Here is an 18,219-nt window from a genome sequence, read left to right on the forward strand (position 1 = left end):
ATAGAGTATCAGTACTTATGTCAGGTGTAATAACAATGAAGGATGACTCAGGCTTTTGACTTGTGCATGGGAGAGATAAATAATTGTACAATGTATTGTGATTGGAAAGATTTTGGAAGGGAACATGAGTTCTGTCTGGGACATGTTAAGTTTAAAATACCTATTAAGCATCCAATCAGAGAGTTGAAAAGTAGTTGAACATATGAGTATGGAGTTCAAACAATATAACTTAGATTCAATAATATATATAGTTGATTCTTATTCACAGTAGTCCTGTTCTATAAAGTCACCATGAACAATGAATTAGCAAATAACTGAACAATTGTTCCTAGGGAAAATACAGAGTTAGGTTCCTGCAAATATGTAAATAGTCATATTTTCATCAACTGATCAATATATAATCTTGCTTTTATGTGTGTTTCTGATTAAAGAAACTTTATTTAATGTATATTTTTTATTCATTAGCATTGAACTCATAGCCAATGGCACTAACTCATGCCTGAATGAAGCTTGTCTCATAAACGTATTTTCTCCATAAGGCACATTACAATCCTCTTGCACTTAGGAACACTAGATAACACTTCAGGCTATACTTGGGGGCCACTGTAAACAGCTAAATCACAAATAAAAGGCACAAAAAAAAAACCAAAAACGTAGCACTAAATAGACTATTTCAGCATGAGAGTTGAAACAAAAAGGTAGAGCAGCACCTTATTCACCCTCAGCTGAGATCGGGAACATCAGAAGACACACTTTCACTAATTGTGCATGCCATGAATGACCACAGAAGCAGTGTAAATATTGATTTGGAGATTACAAATCAATTAGCAAGTAGGCAAATTCATAAATACAGAATCTGCAAATAATGAGTATCAACTGTATATGAATTTTAAAAGCATAGAGCAGGATAAGCTGAGCAGAGAGAATAGACAGAGAAACAGCAGCAGCAGAGGATGCAACCCTAAAATACAGCATTGTTTAGAGATGGTAGAGAGGAAGAACAAGCAAGGGAGGCTGGAAAAGAGCATCCAGTAATGTGGAAGGGGAAACAGGGCAAGTGTGCCATCAGGATCCTAGAGAGTAATGTATTTTGACAATAAGTTAATAGCAGCCGGGCATGGTGGCTCACGCCTGTAATCCCAGCACTTTGGGAGGCAGACGTGGGTGGATCACCTGAGGTCAGGAGTTCGTGACCATCCTGGCCAACATGGTGAAACCCCATCTCTACTAAAAATACAAAAACTAGCCAGGTGTGGTGGTGGGCGCCTATAATCCCAGATATTCAGGAGGCTGAGGCAGAAGAATCACTTGAACCCAAGAGGAGGAGGTTGCAGTGAGCCAAGATTGCACCACTGCACTCCACCCTGGACAACAAGAGCGAAACTCCATCTCTAAATAAATAAATCAATAAATAAATGAATAAGTTGGCTTATGAAAAAATAAATGAATAAGTTAACTGCACCAAATACTAAAAGACGGTGTATGGTGAGGATACAGAGCTGAACACTGGCCTAGGCAAAATAAAGACAACTGGCAACCTTGAATAGAGTTATCTCAGTAGACTGATTGTATTACTCAGGGTTCTCAAGAGAAAGGGAACCAATAGTGTGTGTGTGTGTATATATATATATACACACACACATAGAAATATGAAGAGATTTCTTGTGATGGACTGGCTCACACAGTTATGGAGGTTGGGAAGTCCTACCATCTGCTGTCTGCAAGCTGGAGACCCAGTAAAATTAGTGATATAATTCCAGTCCAAACCCAAAGACTTCAGAACCAGGACAACTGATAGTGTAAGTCGGGTCCAAGTCCAACGGCTTAAGAATGAGGAATGCTGAGGTCCAAGAGCAGGAGAAGATGGATGCTCCAGCTCAAGCAGAGACAGCAAATTTGCCCTTCCTCTATTTTTTTGTTCTATTTGGGCACTCAAAGGAATGGCTGATGCTTACCCATGTTGGTGTAGGTGATCTTCTTTACTCAGTCTACCGATTCAAATGCTAATCTCATACAAAAATTAGCGGGGCATGGTGGCTCACACCTGTAGTCCCAGCTACTCGGAAGGTAGGAGATCGCTTGAACCCGGGAGGTGGAGGTTGCAGTGAGCCAGGACTGCACCACTGCACTCCAGCCTGGGTGACAGAGTGAGACTCCATTTCAAAAAAAAAAAAGAAAAAAATGCTAATCTCTTCTGGAAACACATTCACAGACACACCCAGAAATAATATTTTACCAGCTATCTGGGCATCTTTGCCCAATCAAGCTGACAAATAAAATTAAGCACCATAGTGACAGAGAACAGAAGCCCTACTGGAGTGAGCTGGAGAGGGAATAAGAGATGACAAAGATAAAACAGCAAGTACAGATAACCATCAGGGTCATAGAACGAGGAATTGAGAAGTGGGATGGTGGCTGGAGGGGAACACTGGGCAAAGGGATGGGTCCAACTAATGATTTTTTTTCTTTTTTTTTTGAGACAGGGTCTCACTCTGTCACCCAGGCTGGAATGCAGTGACATGATCACAGCTCACTGCAGCCCCGACTTCCCAGACTCAAGTAATCCTCCCACCTCAGCCTCCCAAGTAGCTGGGACTACAGGTGTACACCACCACTCCTGGATAATTTTTGTATTTTATAGAGATGGGGTTCAAGCATTTCTCCTACCTTGGCCTCCCAAAGTGCTGGGATTACAGGTGTGAGCCACTGCACCTGGCTCAGTGAATGATTTTTTACAAACTTATCACATGCCAGGCATTATCATCTATTAGAGATGGAAGAACTAATGTTGTAGAAAATGAAGGGGGTTGTAATAGTTGCAAAGTTGTGGAGAAGGTACAAGGGGATGAGATCTTAAAGCAAGAGTGGAGGCAATGGTCTTAAGTAAGAATGCGCCTTTTTTTTTTTTTTTTTTTTTTGAGACAGAGTCTCAATCTGTCACCCAGACTGGAATGCAGTGGCTCTATCTCAGCTCGCTGCAACCTCTGCCTCCCAGGTTCAAGCGATTCTCCTGCCTCAGCCTCCCCAATAGCTGGGACTGCAGGTGCTCACCACCATGCCTGGCTAATTTTTGCATTTTTAGTAGAGACGGGGTTTCACCATGTTGGCCAGGCTGGTCTTGAACTCCTGACCTCAGGTGATCTGCCTGCCTTGGCCTTCCAAAGTGCTGGGATTATAGGCATGAGTCACCACGCTCAGCCAGAATGCTTCCATTTTAACATGAAAAAAAGGCATTCTGTGTAGATATAAATGTAGGTAGACTGATGGATTTGCAAGGAGGAAAATGAGTTGTTTTTCTTCAAATCATTTTCTTCTCAATTAAGTGTAAGGCAATTGTGTCAGTTGAGAGTCATCATAGAGGGAGTAGTGGAAATTTGAAGGGAGAGGAAGAGGTATGAAAGAGTCACATCAGAGAGTGGAAAGGTGACTATAGAAGGAAATAGAATAGAATTGTCTGCAATATTGAGTGCTCATCTGAGATTTGTGGTCATGGACATGAAATTAGTCGACTAAGTACGATTATATAATTTTTCTCCAACAATCAAATCAGTCATCAATCATCTCACTTCCAAGTCACAGAAATTGTAGTCATTTCCTCCCTTATGTTTTATTTATCTTCTTCTTAGTTCAGAGGGTACAATATTAAGCAGGAAATTCAAAACCAAGCCATTAAGGACAGCATAACTGATGCTACATGGTACTACTTGGAACATTCTCCCAGAACTTACCCCATTCTCCCATAGGCCTTACTGTACTTTGAATCAATTGCTATTGCTTTTTCACAATCCTTTATCGCATCTGTATAGTGACCTAATTTGCTCTGAGCAGCAGCCCTAAGAGAAAGAAAAGAGAATTTTATTAAAGGCAGTTTCCAAGGCACTAATTTAGATTTTTCAGGTACTAATAACACTACCTTTTTCTTGTTCCAATTTGTAGATCATTCCCACTAAATTTCTAAGTCAAACTGTCTAAGATAATTATGTAATAAAATGAAAACAAAACAAAACAAAAAGCTCAGAAACTTCTGTGCAGAAAATAGTATGCAGGCTGCCTTTCACTGTTTGCTTTGCTATAGAAAGGACAAATATGCAAGTCATACAACTGGTCTACCCATTTATACCCTTTCTAGTTTGTCCAAACAGAAAAGTGAAAAAGCTAGGACATCTGGGCTACTATGGAGGCACAAAGAGTGAGTGATTGCTGTGAATGGCTACACAGAGGGTTGTGCTATTATGACTTTAACAGTAGGGTTAAAGTACAAGTAAAAGAGATATCCCAGTCCCCTGGCACTTTCTCTCATTCATTCATTTCTAAGGCCAACTAGATTTTATTTCTTTCAGTCTCCTAGAAGTTCTCATGATCTTGTCCCTCATCAAAAGGTTGAAGAGCCAACTTTGGAAAAAGAACACTTGCCTAGATCAAAATCCCTACAATTGTGACCTCTCCTCAATAACGTTTCCAAATAGGAAGAAACAGCTCAGAGGAGAAACAGGAAAGGAGAAGAGAAGCACTAAGATGGATGCTCAGAAGTCAAAGTGGGGTGCCAGAAACCAAGAAATAGAAGTTTCTTGGACCAAGGAGGGCCAAGGTGTGGTGACCACTTCTTCGATTTCTCACAACTACAAAGGAGAATGCTATGCTGCACAGCACCTCTGCCTCTACCACTGTAACTCCAAGACCTGGTACCCTTTCTATTAATTAAGGTAAAGAGGCACTTTCTGAAAATTTTGCTTGCAAGTCCAGAAATGAACTGAGGCTCCTTCATGTTCTTCAGTCTACAGACAAAAGTCTCATGCTAACCCAAGGTCTCTGACCTCATGTTCCTCTCCCATTGCAATGTCAGAAGCACTACTCTTGTTTTTGCTGCCTCTATTCTTCTTTCTTTACCCATATTTGTTTTTTTCTTTTGTTTTGTTTTGTTTTTTTCCTTTTTGTGGAGAACAGAGTCTTGTTATCCTGCCCAGGCAGGTCTTGAACCCCTGGGCTCAAGCTATCCTCCCGCCTCTGCCTCCCTAAGAGCTAGGATTACAGGCGTTAGTCACCGCACCCGGCCCCATGTTAGTTGTTTTAATTGTCCTTAAAAACAATCTTTTTGTTTAACCACCCAGTAAACCATCTCTCTTCCTTGAAATTAGTCAAAGGTCACATCTTTCAAGGACCTAGCTGGAATCGAATAAGCACACATGAAAACAATAAAGCTGATTAGAACACCACCTATCTCCAAGTATCAGTGAGGATCCTTGCTGATCCTCAATATTCTTAAGTATGTTCTAATCTCCTCCTATCAATCAAACTATAGATTAGGGTTATCTAATACTACTTTTATATCACATCTAGCTTATTATTATACTCTACAAATACTAGCTGTACATAGTAATAAATCAATTATTTGCTAGGTATCGACGAACAGAATGTGTTATGTAAAACCAACCCTGGATAGAAGAAGCTAAAAAAAAATACTGCCAATTCTGGAAGTTGAACCTGGGAATATAAACCTACTAAAATTTCACTAAAATTAAGCACGTTTAGTGAGAAGAAAAGGAGAAGAAATAGAAGTTTAGTTCTAATTAAGCACATTTAGTGGGAAGAAAAGGAGAAAAAATAGGAGTTTAGTTCTGATTAACAGGGAGATGCTGAGAAATTCCCATCATAGCCTAGCTTCCACAAAGCAGATTAACAACATGTGAGTATGGATCACTGACTTTTTCCCATCCAATGTAAGGATTCCAGGTCAATACGCATTCATTAAAGTTACACTGTGTACGGAGCACAACCTTCCAGACTAGTACAGATCTTTCTTTTAGAGTAGCTTAACTCAGAGAAAATGTTAAGAGACCAACCTTGCAAAGTTTATATACTTCCATGGGTGACACATAGATACATACTCCCAAAAAGGAGATTTCAAGAAAACTCGTATTTATGCCCAATTTGGCCTTCTAAGCCACAGTACTTTCAAGACAAAACTTTGTGTCACAGTAACAATAGGAATGAGACATTGCCTCAGAGCAAGCTCCTTTCTCTACCACTATAGAAAGCTCTTGTCCACACGTGATTTTAATCCATAAAGCCAGGAAGGTCCCTCAGAGGCCTCAAATGTTCTTGTCTATTCTGCCCGGTTGCTTGAAGGAGAACATTTCAGAGAGTGAAGTAATGCAAGCAATTAACTGAATGACAATGGAATCCTACCAACTCAGGAGGTTTTTTATTATTGTTGTTGTGTTTGTTTTTTTGAGACAGAGTCTTGCTTTGTCGCCCAGGCTGGAGGGCAGTGGCACAATCTCGGCTCACTGCAACCTCTATCTCTCAGGTTCAAGCGATTCTCCTACCTCAAACCCCCAAGTAGCTGAGATTACAGGTGTGTGCCACCATGCCCTGCTAATTTTTGTATTTTTAGTAGAGACAGGGTTTCGCCCTGTTGGCCAGGCTGATCTTGAACTCCTGACCTCAAGTGATCCGCGCACCTCGGCCTCCCCAAGTGCTGCGATTACAGGCGTGAGCCACCGTGCCAGGCCAGGAAGTTGAATCTGGGATTACAAAATGGCTAAACCAAATTTCATCTAAGAATTAACATTTATTGAGAGAAAAGGAGTTAACGGACTAAGCTTTGAGACAGATTTTAAAAATAATTTTATTATATATAATAAGCAGAGCCACCGGAAGAAAGAAAAACTTGTCCAGAAACGGAGCATGAGATATATACTAAGTCCAGGTCTTATATCTAACCCCATAGGCAAGGCAATACTATCTGCAAATTCACAGGCCTAGTGTTTGATCTATCACTGATATCTGATTCTGGACATCTGCGAACGGTGGTTTTATAGAATGCCTCAATCTCATCTCTTTTCTGTCAAGAGTCGCACTTTCTAATCAGTGTATGTGTCTGCACATATGCACAGAAACATGCAAGAAGGGTAAAAGGGCTCATGGGAGGATGGAAAGAGAAAGTTTTGAAAAGGGAATTCAGAGAAAGAACTACGTGGTTTTGAAAAAACAACAAATCTGTTCCTAAACACTTGCTAAACACCTTCAGGAAAGTGAAAGGCAATACTTGCCTTTAGATATCTGATTAGCAATTTTTAAAATATAATCAGAAAACGACTCCTCTATACATAATACATAGGACTTAGCATATTCTGAGCATCTGTAATGTTACATAGCAAAAGTTTTTAAAGAGAACAATAATACCATATGGATTGTATTTTAAGTGGTTAATATATGGCTAGATTCAGGATTTAATGTTAACTATTTTTAATTGTATTTCTTTTCTTTTCTTTTTTTTTTTTTTGAGGCGGAGTCTTGCTCTGTTGCCCAGGCTGGAGTGCAGTGGCGAAATCTCGGCTCACTGCAAGCTCCGCCTCTCGGGTTCACACCATTCTCCTGCCTCAGCCTCCCGAGTAGCTAGGATTACAGGTGCCCACCACCATGCCCAGCTAGTTTTTTGTATTTTTAGTAGAGGTGGGGTTCCAACATGTTAGCCAGGATGGTTTCGATCTCCTGACCTTGTGATCCGCCTGCCTCGGCCTCCCAAAGTGCTGGGATTACAGGCGTGAGCCACCATGCCCAGCCTTTTAATTGTATTTCTTTGTTTAGTTAAAATTTATCTTTAATAAATGCATATTCATGCCTTCCCAAAATACTAGTCATTCTACAGGTACACATATTACCATATATTAAGATTATCTAGCAAATCTAAAGTAAAAACACTTATCTGTGTACCTAAATCTGACTGTAAATTAAGGATGACAACTATTCCATCTACTTTGCACAGAATCTCAGAGCAATCAAGGACCATTTATGTGATCTGTTAACACTTGCTATATCATATCTACCAAAAAAACTCTTCTAAAATGACCAGGAACAATACAACACAAGTATGATTATTGTTTGATATGCAAATCTTTCAACTCAAAGTTTCCATAATGTCTCCTGCCCTCATAATTATAAACCAATATAATTGGTTTATAATACCAACTGAAGGATATAAACCAATTATATTGGTTTATAATACCAACTGAAGGATACTGAAAGATACAGCGAGGGAGTAAAGCTACACTACTCCATTTGTTCTTCTCTAAATATTTCTACTTAATTCATTCAACTAATATATCTATTGAGGGCCAGAGAATGCACACTTTTCTAAGAATAATGGATACAGCAATAAGCAAAATAATATTCCTGTCCTTAATAGCACTTAGATTCTAGTGGGGCCATGGAGGGTGAGGAGAAGTCTGGAAGACTACAGAGAAAATGTGGTTTTAGGGCTCGTTTTCTAGGTCTAGTTTTCTGTCAATCTTTCTTCATATAGCATGACTGAGGCCCTTACTTCTCAGACTAATTATAAAAATGTTAATATTTATTTAAAAATAAACACATAGTCCTTTGCTTCAGTTTAAAAAAATTAAGACGTGAAAGTATAGAGTTCAACAAACCAGTTTTGGTAGTTCATGTGAAAAAGTGTATGAGTTTCTCCGACTTAATACTCACTACAAAGTAACAGCAGGACAAGAATAACCATTAGAAGAAGAGCTATAGGATGTGTAACTTTCAAATAATTAGAAAGAAAGAAAAAAAATCAAAACAATAGAAGGGAGGGAAGTAGGGGAGGAAAGAAGCAGCCAAGAAAGAGGATGCTTAAAAAGAGCCGGGTGCAGTGGCTCATGCCTGTCATCCCAACACTGTGGGAGGCCAAGGCCAAGAGGATAACCTGAGTCCAGGAGTTTGAGACCACCTTGGACAACACAGTCAGACCCTGTGTCTACGAAAAATTTAAAAATTACCCAGTTGTAGTAGTGTACACCTGTAGTCTCAGCTACTCGGGAGACTGAGACAGGAGGATCACTTGAGCCCAGGAGGTTGAGGCTGCAGTGAGCCATGTTTATGCCATTGTACTTTAGCCTGAGTGACAAAGCAAGAGTCTGTCCTCCCCACCCCGCAAAAAAAAGGTAGCAGAAAACAATTCAAATTTATCAGACAAAACTCAGATTCTCAACTTGGATACAAAATATATCACTTAAAACATAATCATACACAGGTTGAAGTTAAAAGGACAGAAAAAGACAAACAGGAGAACTGAAACAACAAAAAAGAAAGCTGATGTAGAACATTAATATTAAATATCAATATTAATTTAATATTAAATATTAAACACAAGGCAAATCAGATCATTAAGGATAGAGAGAGGCATTATTTTTACTAATCACCCTTTCAAATTTAATTTTATGTAAAAAACTTACAAGGTTCAGAAGTTAAACCTACATTAGAAGTCTCCCTCTCATCCTATTGGGGATGGGTGAGAATGGGGTAGATGGGATAGAAATGGGAGTAAGACTTCAAAAAGATGAAAAAGCAAACCTTCAAACTAAATAAAACAGAAACAATTGATCCTAATTGCATATCAAAAACAATTCAAATCATTTTTGAGCACAGTATTCTGAGTATATATGATTACTGAGATGCATTCAAAGACAAAAGAAAAACTGCAAAGAAATCCTGAAGTTTACATACCAGGCCTGCTAGTGGTGTAATATTAGCTTATAAGACCAACTGAAGGATACTGAAAGATACAGCAAATGAGTAAAGCTACTGGTGGTGGTGGAAGAAGGGTTTTCACCCTGGGAGAAGGAAGATAAAAATATAAAATGGAGGAATACGAGGGAGAATTCTGTGATGCTAGAATGTGAATGGAAGGCATCTGTATAAACTGATAACTTTTCAAAAAATCAGTTTCCTAGCTCCGTCCACTGAAAAGACCTAGAAGCAATAAGACCTTAGTAGCAATGATCATGTCCTGCAACTCCATCTTGGTTTCTAAATACCATCCTCCACTGAAAAGGTCAGAGCTTCCTTGGAGAAATAGTTGAGCTCAGGGATACAACAGGGAAAGTACAAAGCAAATCTGGAATGTCTTATTGTCTCAGAAAGCAAGAAAGTGGTTGGTTTTTTGGTTTTTGGTTTTTTTGTTTGTTTGTTTGTTTGTTTGTTTTTGAGATAGTCTTGCTCTGTCTCCCAGGCTGGAGTGCAGTGCCACGCCCAGCTATTTTTTGTATTTTTAGTAGAGACGGTTGTTTCACCATGTTGATCAGGCTGGTCTCAAACTCCTGACCTCATGTGATCCGCTGGCCTCAGCCTCTCAAAGTGCTGGGATTACAGGCGATGAGCCAGTGTGCCTGGCTAAGAAAGTGTTTTTTAAAAATGAAGTTACATAAAAGGATACATCGACCAGTTTAAAGGTGCTCTCATTAGCCAAACGTGGGATAATTTAAGAATCAAAAATAACTCATTATAACATATTGAATAGTGACTTTTTAAAAAATTAATGAGTCCAAATGAATATTCAAATGACAGTCAAAAAAGCTGCAGTGAGGAAGAGGGAGAAAGCTGAAAAAGGAAGAGAGGAAAGCTCTTCTTTATAGAAATATGTGAGGAAATATATGTAAAGGAAATGATAAAATTAGGAAAATCATCATTTTGCAACTATCAACGTATTAATGATATGGTATTAATGATAAGGAGAAAGATCATGAATAGATGATAAAACATTTAATAAAAGTTTGTTAGGAAATAATTTTTTATTCATATCACCAAACCCTACAGATTACTTATAAATTACAAAAGGAATAATAGATCTGATGGTCATCACCTTAAGATATCAAACTTAAGAGTCACCAGTAATGGGACAGTCTGAAAATATGTGCCTCCTAACATAATGCAATAAGTGGTACACATAATTATTTTTGTAGGCTTTATAACAAAATTTAACTTAAATTTAAATCATGAGGAAGCACTACATAAATCCAGAATATGGCTCATTCTATAAGACAATTGGCCTGAACTCTTCAAAAATGTTTATGTCATGAAAAACAATCAATCAAAAAAGTCAGGGATACTTTTTAGATTAAAAGAGACTAAAGTGGCATAACAAAATACAATGCAAGAAACTGGGTTGGATTCTGGATTAAAAACATAGCTATAAAAGATATTTTGGGGACAAATGGAAAGATTTCAGTATTAATACTAATTTTCTTACATGTAAATGGTATGATAATTATATGAAGTACATCCCTGTTCTTGGGAGATATAGTTGAAGTATTTGGGATGAGAAAGAAAATTTTATATATTTGTATATAGGCATATACACACCCCTCCATATACCCCAAAAGAAAGACAAAGAGAGGCCGGGTGCAGTGGCTCATGCCTGTAATCCCAACACTTTGGGAGGCCGAGGTGGGTGAATCACTTGAGGCCAGGAGTTTGAGAAAGCCTGGCCAACATAGTGAAATCCTGTCAACTCTAAAAATACAAAAATTAGCTGGGTGTCCTGTGGTCCCCGCTACTCAGGAGACTGACGCACAAGACTTGCTTGAACCTGGGAGGCAGAGGTTGCAGTGAGCTGAGATCATGCCATTGCACTACAGGCTGGGTGAGAGAGTGAGAGAAGGATGGGATGGGACAGGAAGGGAAGGAGGGAGGGAGGGAGGGAGGGAGGGAGGGAGGGAGGGAGGGAGGGAGGGAGGGAGGAAGGAAGGAAGGAAGGAAGGAAGGAAGGAAGGAAGGAAGGAAGGAAGGAAGGAAGGAAGGAAGGAAGGAAAAGAGAGAGAGAAAGAGAGAGAGAGAAGGAAGAAAGGAAGGAAGGAAGGAGAAAGATAAGACAGAAAGAGAGAAAGAAAAGAAAAAGAAAGAAAGAAAGAAAGAAAGAAAGAAAGAAAGAAAGAAAGAAAAGGAAAGAAGGAATGAAGGAAGGAAGGAAGGAAGGAAGGAAGGAAGGAAGGAAGGAAGGAAGGAAGGAAGGAAGGAGAGAAAGAGAAGGGAAGGCAGGGGAGGGGAGGGAAGGGAAGGGTGGAAGAAGGAAGGAAGGAAGGAAGGAAGGAAGGAAGGAAGGAAGGAAGGGAGGAAGGAAGGAGGGAAGGAGGGAGGGAGGGAAGGAAGAAAGGAGAAAAAGAAAGGGAGGGAAGGAGGGAGGGAAGGAAGGAAGGGAAGGAAGGAAGGAAGGAAGGAAGGAAGGAAGGAAGGAAGGAGAGAGGGAGGGAGGGAAGGAAGGAAGGAAGGAAGGAAGGAAGGAAGGAAGGAAGGAAGGAAGGAAGGAAGGAGAGAGGGAGGGAAGGAAGGAAGGAAGGAAGGAAGGAAGGAAGGAGAGAGGGAGGGAAGGAAGGAAGGAAGAAAGGAAGGAAGGGAGGAAGGAAGGAGGGAAGGAGGGAGGGAGGGAAGGAAGAAAGGAGAAAAAGAAAGGGAGGGAAGGAGGGAGGGAAGGAAGGAAGGGAAGGAAGGGAGGAAGGAAGGAAGGAAGGAAGGAAGGAGAGAGGGAGGGAAGGAAGGAAGGAAGAAAGGAAGGAAGGAAGGAGAGAGGGAGGGAAGGAAGGAAGGAAGAAAGGAAGGAAGGAAGGAAGGAAAGGAAGGAAGGAGAAAGGGAAGGAAGGAAGGAAGGAGGGAAAGAAGGGAGGGAGGGAGGGAGGGAGGGAGGGAAAGAGTGAGGAAGTAAACATGGCAAAATGTTAACTACCATTGATTCTATGATGAACATACATATAGAGAGATATGTTCATCATACTATTCTCTCTCAATAACTAATAGGTTTAAATTTGGTTTTTTGAGAAAATAGACACACATACACACTGCCATATCACTGTTTCATCATTAGAAGTCATCACGTAGAGACAACTTTCCCTTCTAAAATTCACTGAACCAACTCAGCTGATGTTTGTGGAATACCTATAATATGCTAGACACTGAACTCGAAACCACTATACAGAGATGAAGAGAATATCTCCCTGCCCTTCAACCTTTCCTAGTCTAATAGGGAAACAGATATGCAAATAAACAAATACTATAATAAATGCAAAACTGGAAGTATAAAAGGAAGAGGCAACACAGAGAAAGGTGTGGCTAACCCTATGCCAAGCTGTCTAACAGAACTTTCTGCAATAGAAAAGTTCTGTTTCTGTACTATCCAATACAGTAGCACCTAGCCACATGTGAGTAATGAGCATTTGAAATATGCTAATGCAACTGAGGAACTGCTAATACAATTTTTAATTGTATTACATTTTAATTAATTTATATTGAAATCACCACATGTGGTTGGGAGCTACCATATTGGACAGCACCACTCCACTGGACGTGGAGGGGAAGGGCATAGGGGCATGGTCAGGAGGTTGGGAGGAAAAGATACTAAGAAGCCCGGATGCAGTGGCTCCCACCTGTAATCCCAGCACTTTGGGAGACCGAGGCGGGTGGATCACCTGAGGTCAGGAGTCTGAGACCAGCCTGGCCAACATAGTGAAACCCCGTTTCTACTAAAAATACAAAAAAATTAGTCGAGCGTGGTGGTGGGCGCCTGTAGTCCCAGCTACTCAGGAGGCTGAGGCAGGAAAACTGCTTGAACCTGGGAGGCAGAGGGTGCAGTGAGTTGAGATCATGCTACTGCACTCCAGCCTGGGTGACAGAGGGAAAAAAAAGATATTAAGAAAGTCTTCCCAAAAGAAGCAACACCTAACAGGGTTTTTTTGTCTTTTGTTTTCTGAGATGGAGTTTCGCTCTTGTGGCTCAGGCAGGAGTGCAGTGGCGCCACTGGCTCACTGCAACCTCCACCTCCCAGATTCAAGCAATTCTCCTACCTCAGCCTCTAGAGTAGCTGGGATTACAAACAGGCACCACCACACCCAGCTAATTTTTTGTATTTTTAGTGGAGACGGGGGTTTCACCATGCTGGCCAGGCTGGCCTCGAACTCCTGACCTCAGGTGATTCACCCACCTCGGCCTCCCAAAGCCTAATGGGTTTTGAAGGATGACTAGCAGTTGACCAATTAGATAAGGTAGGAAATATTCTAGGCACAGGGGGAAGCACATACAAAGCATGGAGAGATGTCCCAACATGGTATTTTTAAGAAATCAGTAAGTTTCGTATTACATGTGCACAGGTAGTAGAGAGAAGAGGAAAAGGGTAGGAGGAAAAGTGAAGATAATAAAGTTAAGAGAAAAGAAAGAGCCTAGATTAGAAAAGATCTTATGCGTCACGTTGAGGAGCTTAAATTGGATCCTGTAGGTATTTTGGAACTACTGAACAGAAAGCAAGCATTAGATGATCAATTTCACATCTTAGAAAAAAACCTTTTGGCAGAAGACAGGAGTGGGGAATGCAAGTAGAAATGGAATGCCATTTTCATGTCCCTATTGCACTAGTTCAACCAAAGTTAAGAACCTGGACTAAGGGAGCAGGAAATAAATTAGCTATTTGGGAGGTGTATGGAAAATGGAAACAGAAAGACACCCTGAAATCTGGCTTCAGATTCTGACAATAAGATAAGAAATAAGCAGGGAGGATCAGACTCAGAGAGAAGAGTGGGTGTGAGGAAGGAGGGGGACTGTGTTTCAATCTTAACAGCTTTGGATCACAAACTGCAAGTTAGGGTGAAAGCAGATTTGTGCAGCTCACAAAAGGAACAGGAGAGGCGTCTGAGCCTCAGAGGCCAGGAAAAGAAAGAGAAGACAGGCTATATTTGAATCTTCTGGAAGATGAAGTGAAACATGCCAATGTCTGAACTGAATAACAATGTGGTCTGTGCTCTCTGCCTCTGTTGTCTGGTTATCAGGGCATAACTAATGAAATTTCAGTGGAATAGTACAGTCAGAGTCACATGTTTTCAGGCACCCTTGCTTTCTTTGCCTTATTAGAAACAAAAGCATGAATATGATTTATGTTCTATTTTTATAGAAAGGCAGAAAAAAATCAAGCTACTTCACATTTCTCACATCATGCATAAATAAATCATGGCAAAAAATCTATTCCTACAACTAAAGAAGCCTTATCTTGTTTTTGAAAGAAACAAATGTTGCAAATCTAGGACTATGCTGGGAACTTTGTACCTATTATCACTCCTCACAACTACCCTTTGAAGTGGATAATATCCTTATTTTACAAGTGAGGAAACTGAGGCTTAAAAGGATACAGTGACTGCCCAAGGTCATGTAGCTAGTAAGTGCAGAACTGAGATTCAACGACAAGCTCAAATCCCAGTGAATTGACTGACCACATGCTGCTCACAGAGGAGGAGGAAACAAAATGCGAAATAATGAGGCTTCTGTTCCCATCTTTCTCAGGGTTCACATGGCTACGTGCTGTCACTAGCATTTCTTATTACAATGGCCTGATGCTTCTTGATTGTGCCTTTTATACTAAGCTCTTCAATCTGAAATGCCTTCCCCTCTCCTCTGCCTATCCAAGTTCTATCACTCCTTCAAATCTGACTCCAGTTCTCCATCACCTGAGAGGCCTTCCAAATTCCCTCCATCATGCTCTCTCTCTCTCTCCTGTCTTTTATTGCCTTAAGCCATTCAACCATCTATCCACCCCTGAAGCATGAGCTTACTATGGGTAAAGTACTCAGCACTGAAGTACAAAAGAAATGAGAACGTCGTGTTTGTGTAGAGACAGAAGACATCCAAAACTGTTGTTCATTTCATATTATGGAGAGTTTGGTGGTGTTTTAGACCTATACTCAATCATTTGTTGTTTTATGTATACAAGGGTTAATGTGAATGGCTGCCTGCTTCAGTATCTTTTACACACTTCATAGTACAAAAATTGGCTGAACTCCTACAAAGCACAGTATAAGGTGCTATAGGGGATACAAATAGATACAAGTGCCAATCTCCGCCGTTCACCTGAAGAAATAAAACAAATATGCATATAAGGCAGAAAATATGATAAGCATATGATAAAACATATGACAAACCTACATAAATGTTACACATTGTGTCAAGTGCTAGAAGTATATTCAAAAAGCAAAACTACATGATATGTTTACAAGGAAGGATTCAGGTTTTCCTTTTATCACAGTGGAGCCTAAAGCATCATAGGATCCTAAAAGGCCAAAATAGAAGACAAGTACTAGAAAAGAAAGAGTCATGCTTAAGAAATGTGCCCGATGATCATTTTCTAACATATTAAAAAGTCAGTTCTATAAAAAGTAAACATTAGTTCATCCTAGTGAGTTGAGTATGTAAAAAATATTTTGATTGGTAATAAAATTGTGAAAATGAATTTAAAATGAAGATTTAGATTGGCTATTCTGAGCTTCCAATTTGCAGCCAGTTGGCAAAGAAAAATGGCAGAGATAGTTGGCAAGATTACAGGCTATTGAGATATTTATAGTTACTAGAGTCTCAATAAAACCAAAGTGATCCTAAAGCTTTGTTTAGTACTTATATTAAATATAGAAACTTTTCTGATTATTTAATATTAAATAGCATGCTCTTTTACTGCACTTTTCAGGGAAAAAGATATGATTTAAGTTCAAAGGAGAAGCATAATTATTGATTTCAGTTTTACAAAAATTAAATAAAAAGCAAGCACAGGTATTGCCAAGAATTTCTTCTAATACAGCACTGGTGGATATAAGACTATTCTCATCAAAAATAAACTTTGTAGGCTCACATTTTCCATATTTACACCTAAAAGTATATGGCTTATTGTGCTCTACAAATAAGAAATTTTGTGATCATATTTGTATCTGGTTACAACATTTCATGACACTCTTAAGTATTTATTTCAAGACTGCATATGCTAAAACATTAAAACATTATATAAATTAATCTGATTATACATAATAAAACTTAACCATCAAACCACAGCTAAGAGGATTCATTCTCTACAAATTATTTGGATTTTCTATTTTGGAGAGCTACACTGATGATTAATAAAGGAATTTTTATGTGTGTGAAGAAGAAAATGAAGTTCTCTAGTGAGGCCAACTAAACTTCTTAAGGATACGACCTCCCACAAATAATAACTATAAAATCTGGACAACATTTTTTAAAAATTGTTTTAACTAGAAGTAGCCCAGGTGGCCATAGATAGGAAAATAGCTAAGCAAACTGATATATTCAAACCATAGAATATTATTGATCAATAAAAAAGAATGAATACATGCCACGACATGGTTGAATCTCAAAACCATTATGCTGAGCAAATAAAGTTTTGCACAAAAAATATGTATGACTTCTTTCATATGAAACTCTAGAGGAAATGAATCTAATCTATCAAAACAGTGGTTACCTCTGGTGAGTATTGTAGGCAACAGACTATGAAGGGGTTTAAGGAACTTCCTGGACATCTGATGGTAGCTGGGATTACAGGCACCCACCACCATGCCTTGCTAGTGATGGTAATTTTCAATATCTTGATAGAATTTTAGGTTACACGGGTGTATGTATTTGTCAAAACTCCGTGAAAGTACAGTTAAGATTTATGCATTTTTTGTATGTAAACTTTACCCCCAAAAAATGATATGCATGCTAAGTACTTAAGGAGGATGTATATTGATGGCTGCAAGTTGACTTGAAATGCATCAAATGTACTATACTGCTTGATCTCCATAACAACCTTATGAGGTAAATACTATTATTATTATTATTTTTTTTTTTTTTTTTTTTTTTTTTTTTTTGAGACGGAGTCTGGCTCTGTCACCCAGGCGGGAGTGCAGTGGCCGGATCTCAGCTCACTGCAAGCTCCGCCTCCCGGGTTCATGCCATTCTCCTGCCTCAGCCTCCCGAGTAGCTGGGACTACAGGCGCCCGCCACCTTGCCCGGCTAGTTTTTTGTATTTTTTAGTAGAGACGGGGTTTCACCGGGTTAGCCAGGATGGTCTCGATCTCCTGACCTGGTGATCCGCCCATCTCGGCCTCCCAAAGTGCTGGGATTACAGGCTTGAGCCACCGCGCCCGGCCGGTAAATACTATTATTACCCACATTTTACAGGTAGGGAAACCAAGGCATAGATGCACTAGGAACTTTGCTCAAGGTCACACAGGTAGTAAGTGACAGAGCCAGAAATTAGAATCCAAAGAGTCTGGACCCATCAAAAATAAATAAGTGAGACCTAATTAAACTGAAAGGCTTCTGTACAGCAAAAGAAATAATCATCAGAGTAAACTGACAGCCCACAGAATGGGAGAAAATATTCGCAAACTGTGCATCCAACAAAGAACTAATAAGTAGAATCTACAAAAACTCAAACAAATCAGAAAAACAAACAAACAAACAAACAAATTAACCCATCAAAAAGTGGGCAAATAACATGAATAGACATTTCTCAAAGTTAAACAAATGGCCAAACGTATGAAAAAATGCTCAATCACTAATTATCAGGGAAATGCAAATTGAAACCACAATGAGATACCACCTTACTCTTGCAAGAATAGCCATTATTAGAAAGTCAAACAACAA

The 18,219-nt window shown here is 39.5% G+C and overlaps 1 protein-coding gene across 4 annotated transcripts in view; it reads right to left on the bottom strand.

The window, feature by feature from the left end:
* SGTB (small glutamine rich tetratricopeptide repeat co-chaperone beta) overlaps positions 1 to 18,219 on the bottom strand; it is a 78,013-nt gene that overhangs the window by 16,914 nt on the left and 42,880 nt on the right. For all 4 annotated transcript variants that reach the window (XM_045393785.3, XM_045393787.3, XM_045393788.3 and 1 more), the window contains exon 6: positions 3,729 to 3,833. In XM_045393785.3, coding sequence (XP_045249720.1) covers positions 3,729 to 3,833 — 105 coding nt within the window. The remainder of the gene's footprint in view (positions 1 to 3,728; positions 3,834 to 18,219) is intronic.

Source organism: Macaca fascicularis, chromosome 6 (assembly GCF_037993035.2).
Source record: "Macaca fascicularis isolate 582-1 chromosome 6, T2T-MFA8v1.1".
NCBI classification, from domain to species: Eukaryota; Metazoa; Chordata; class Mammalia; order Primates; family Cercopithecidae; genus Macaca; species Macaca fascicularis.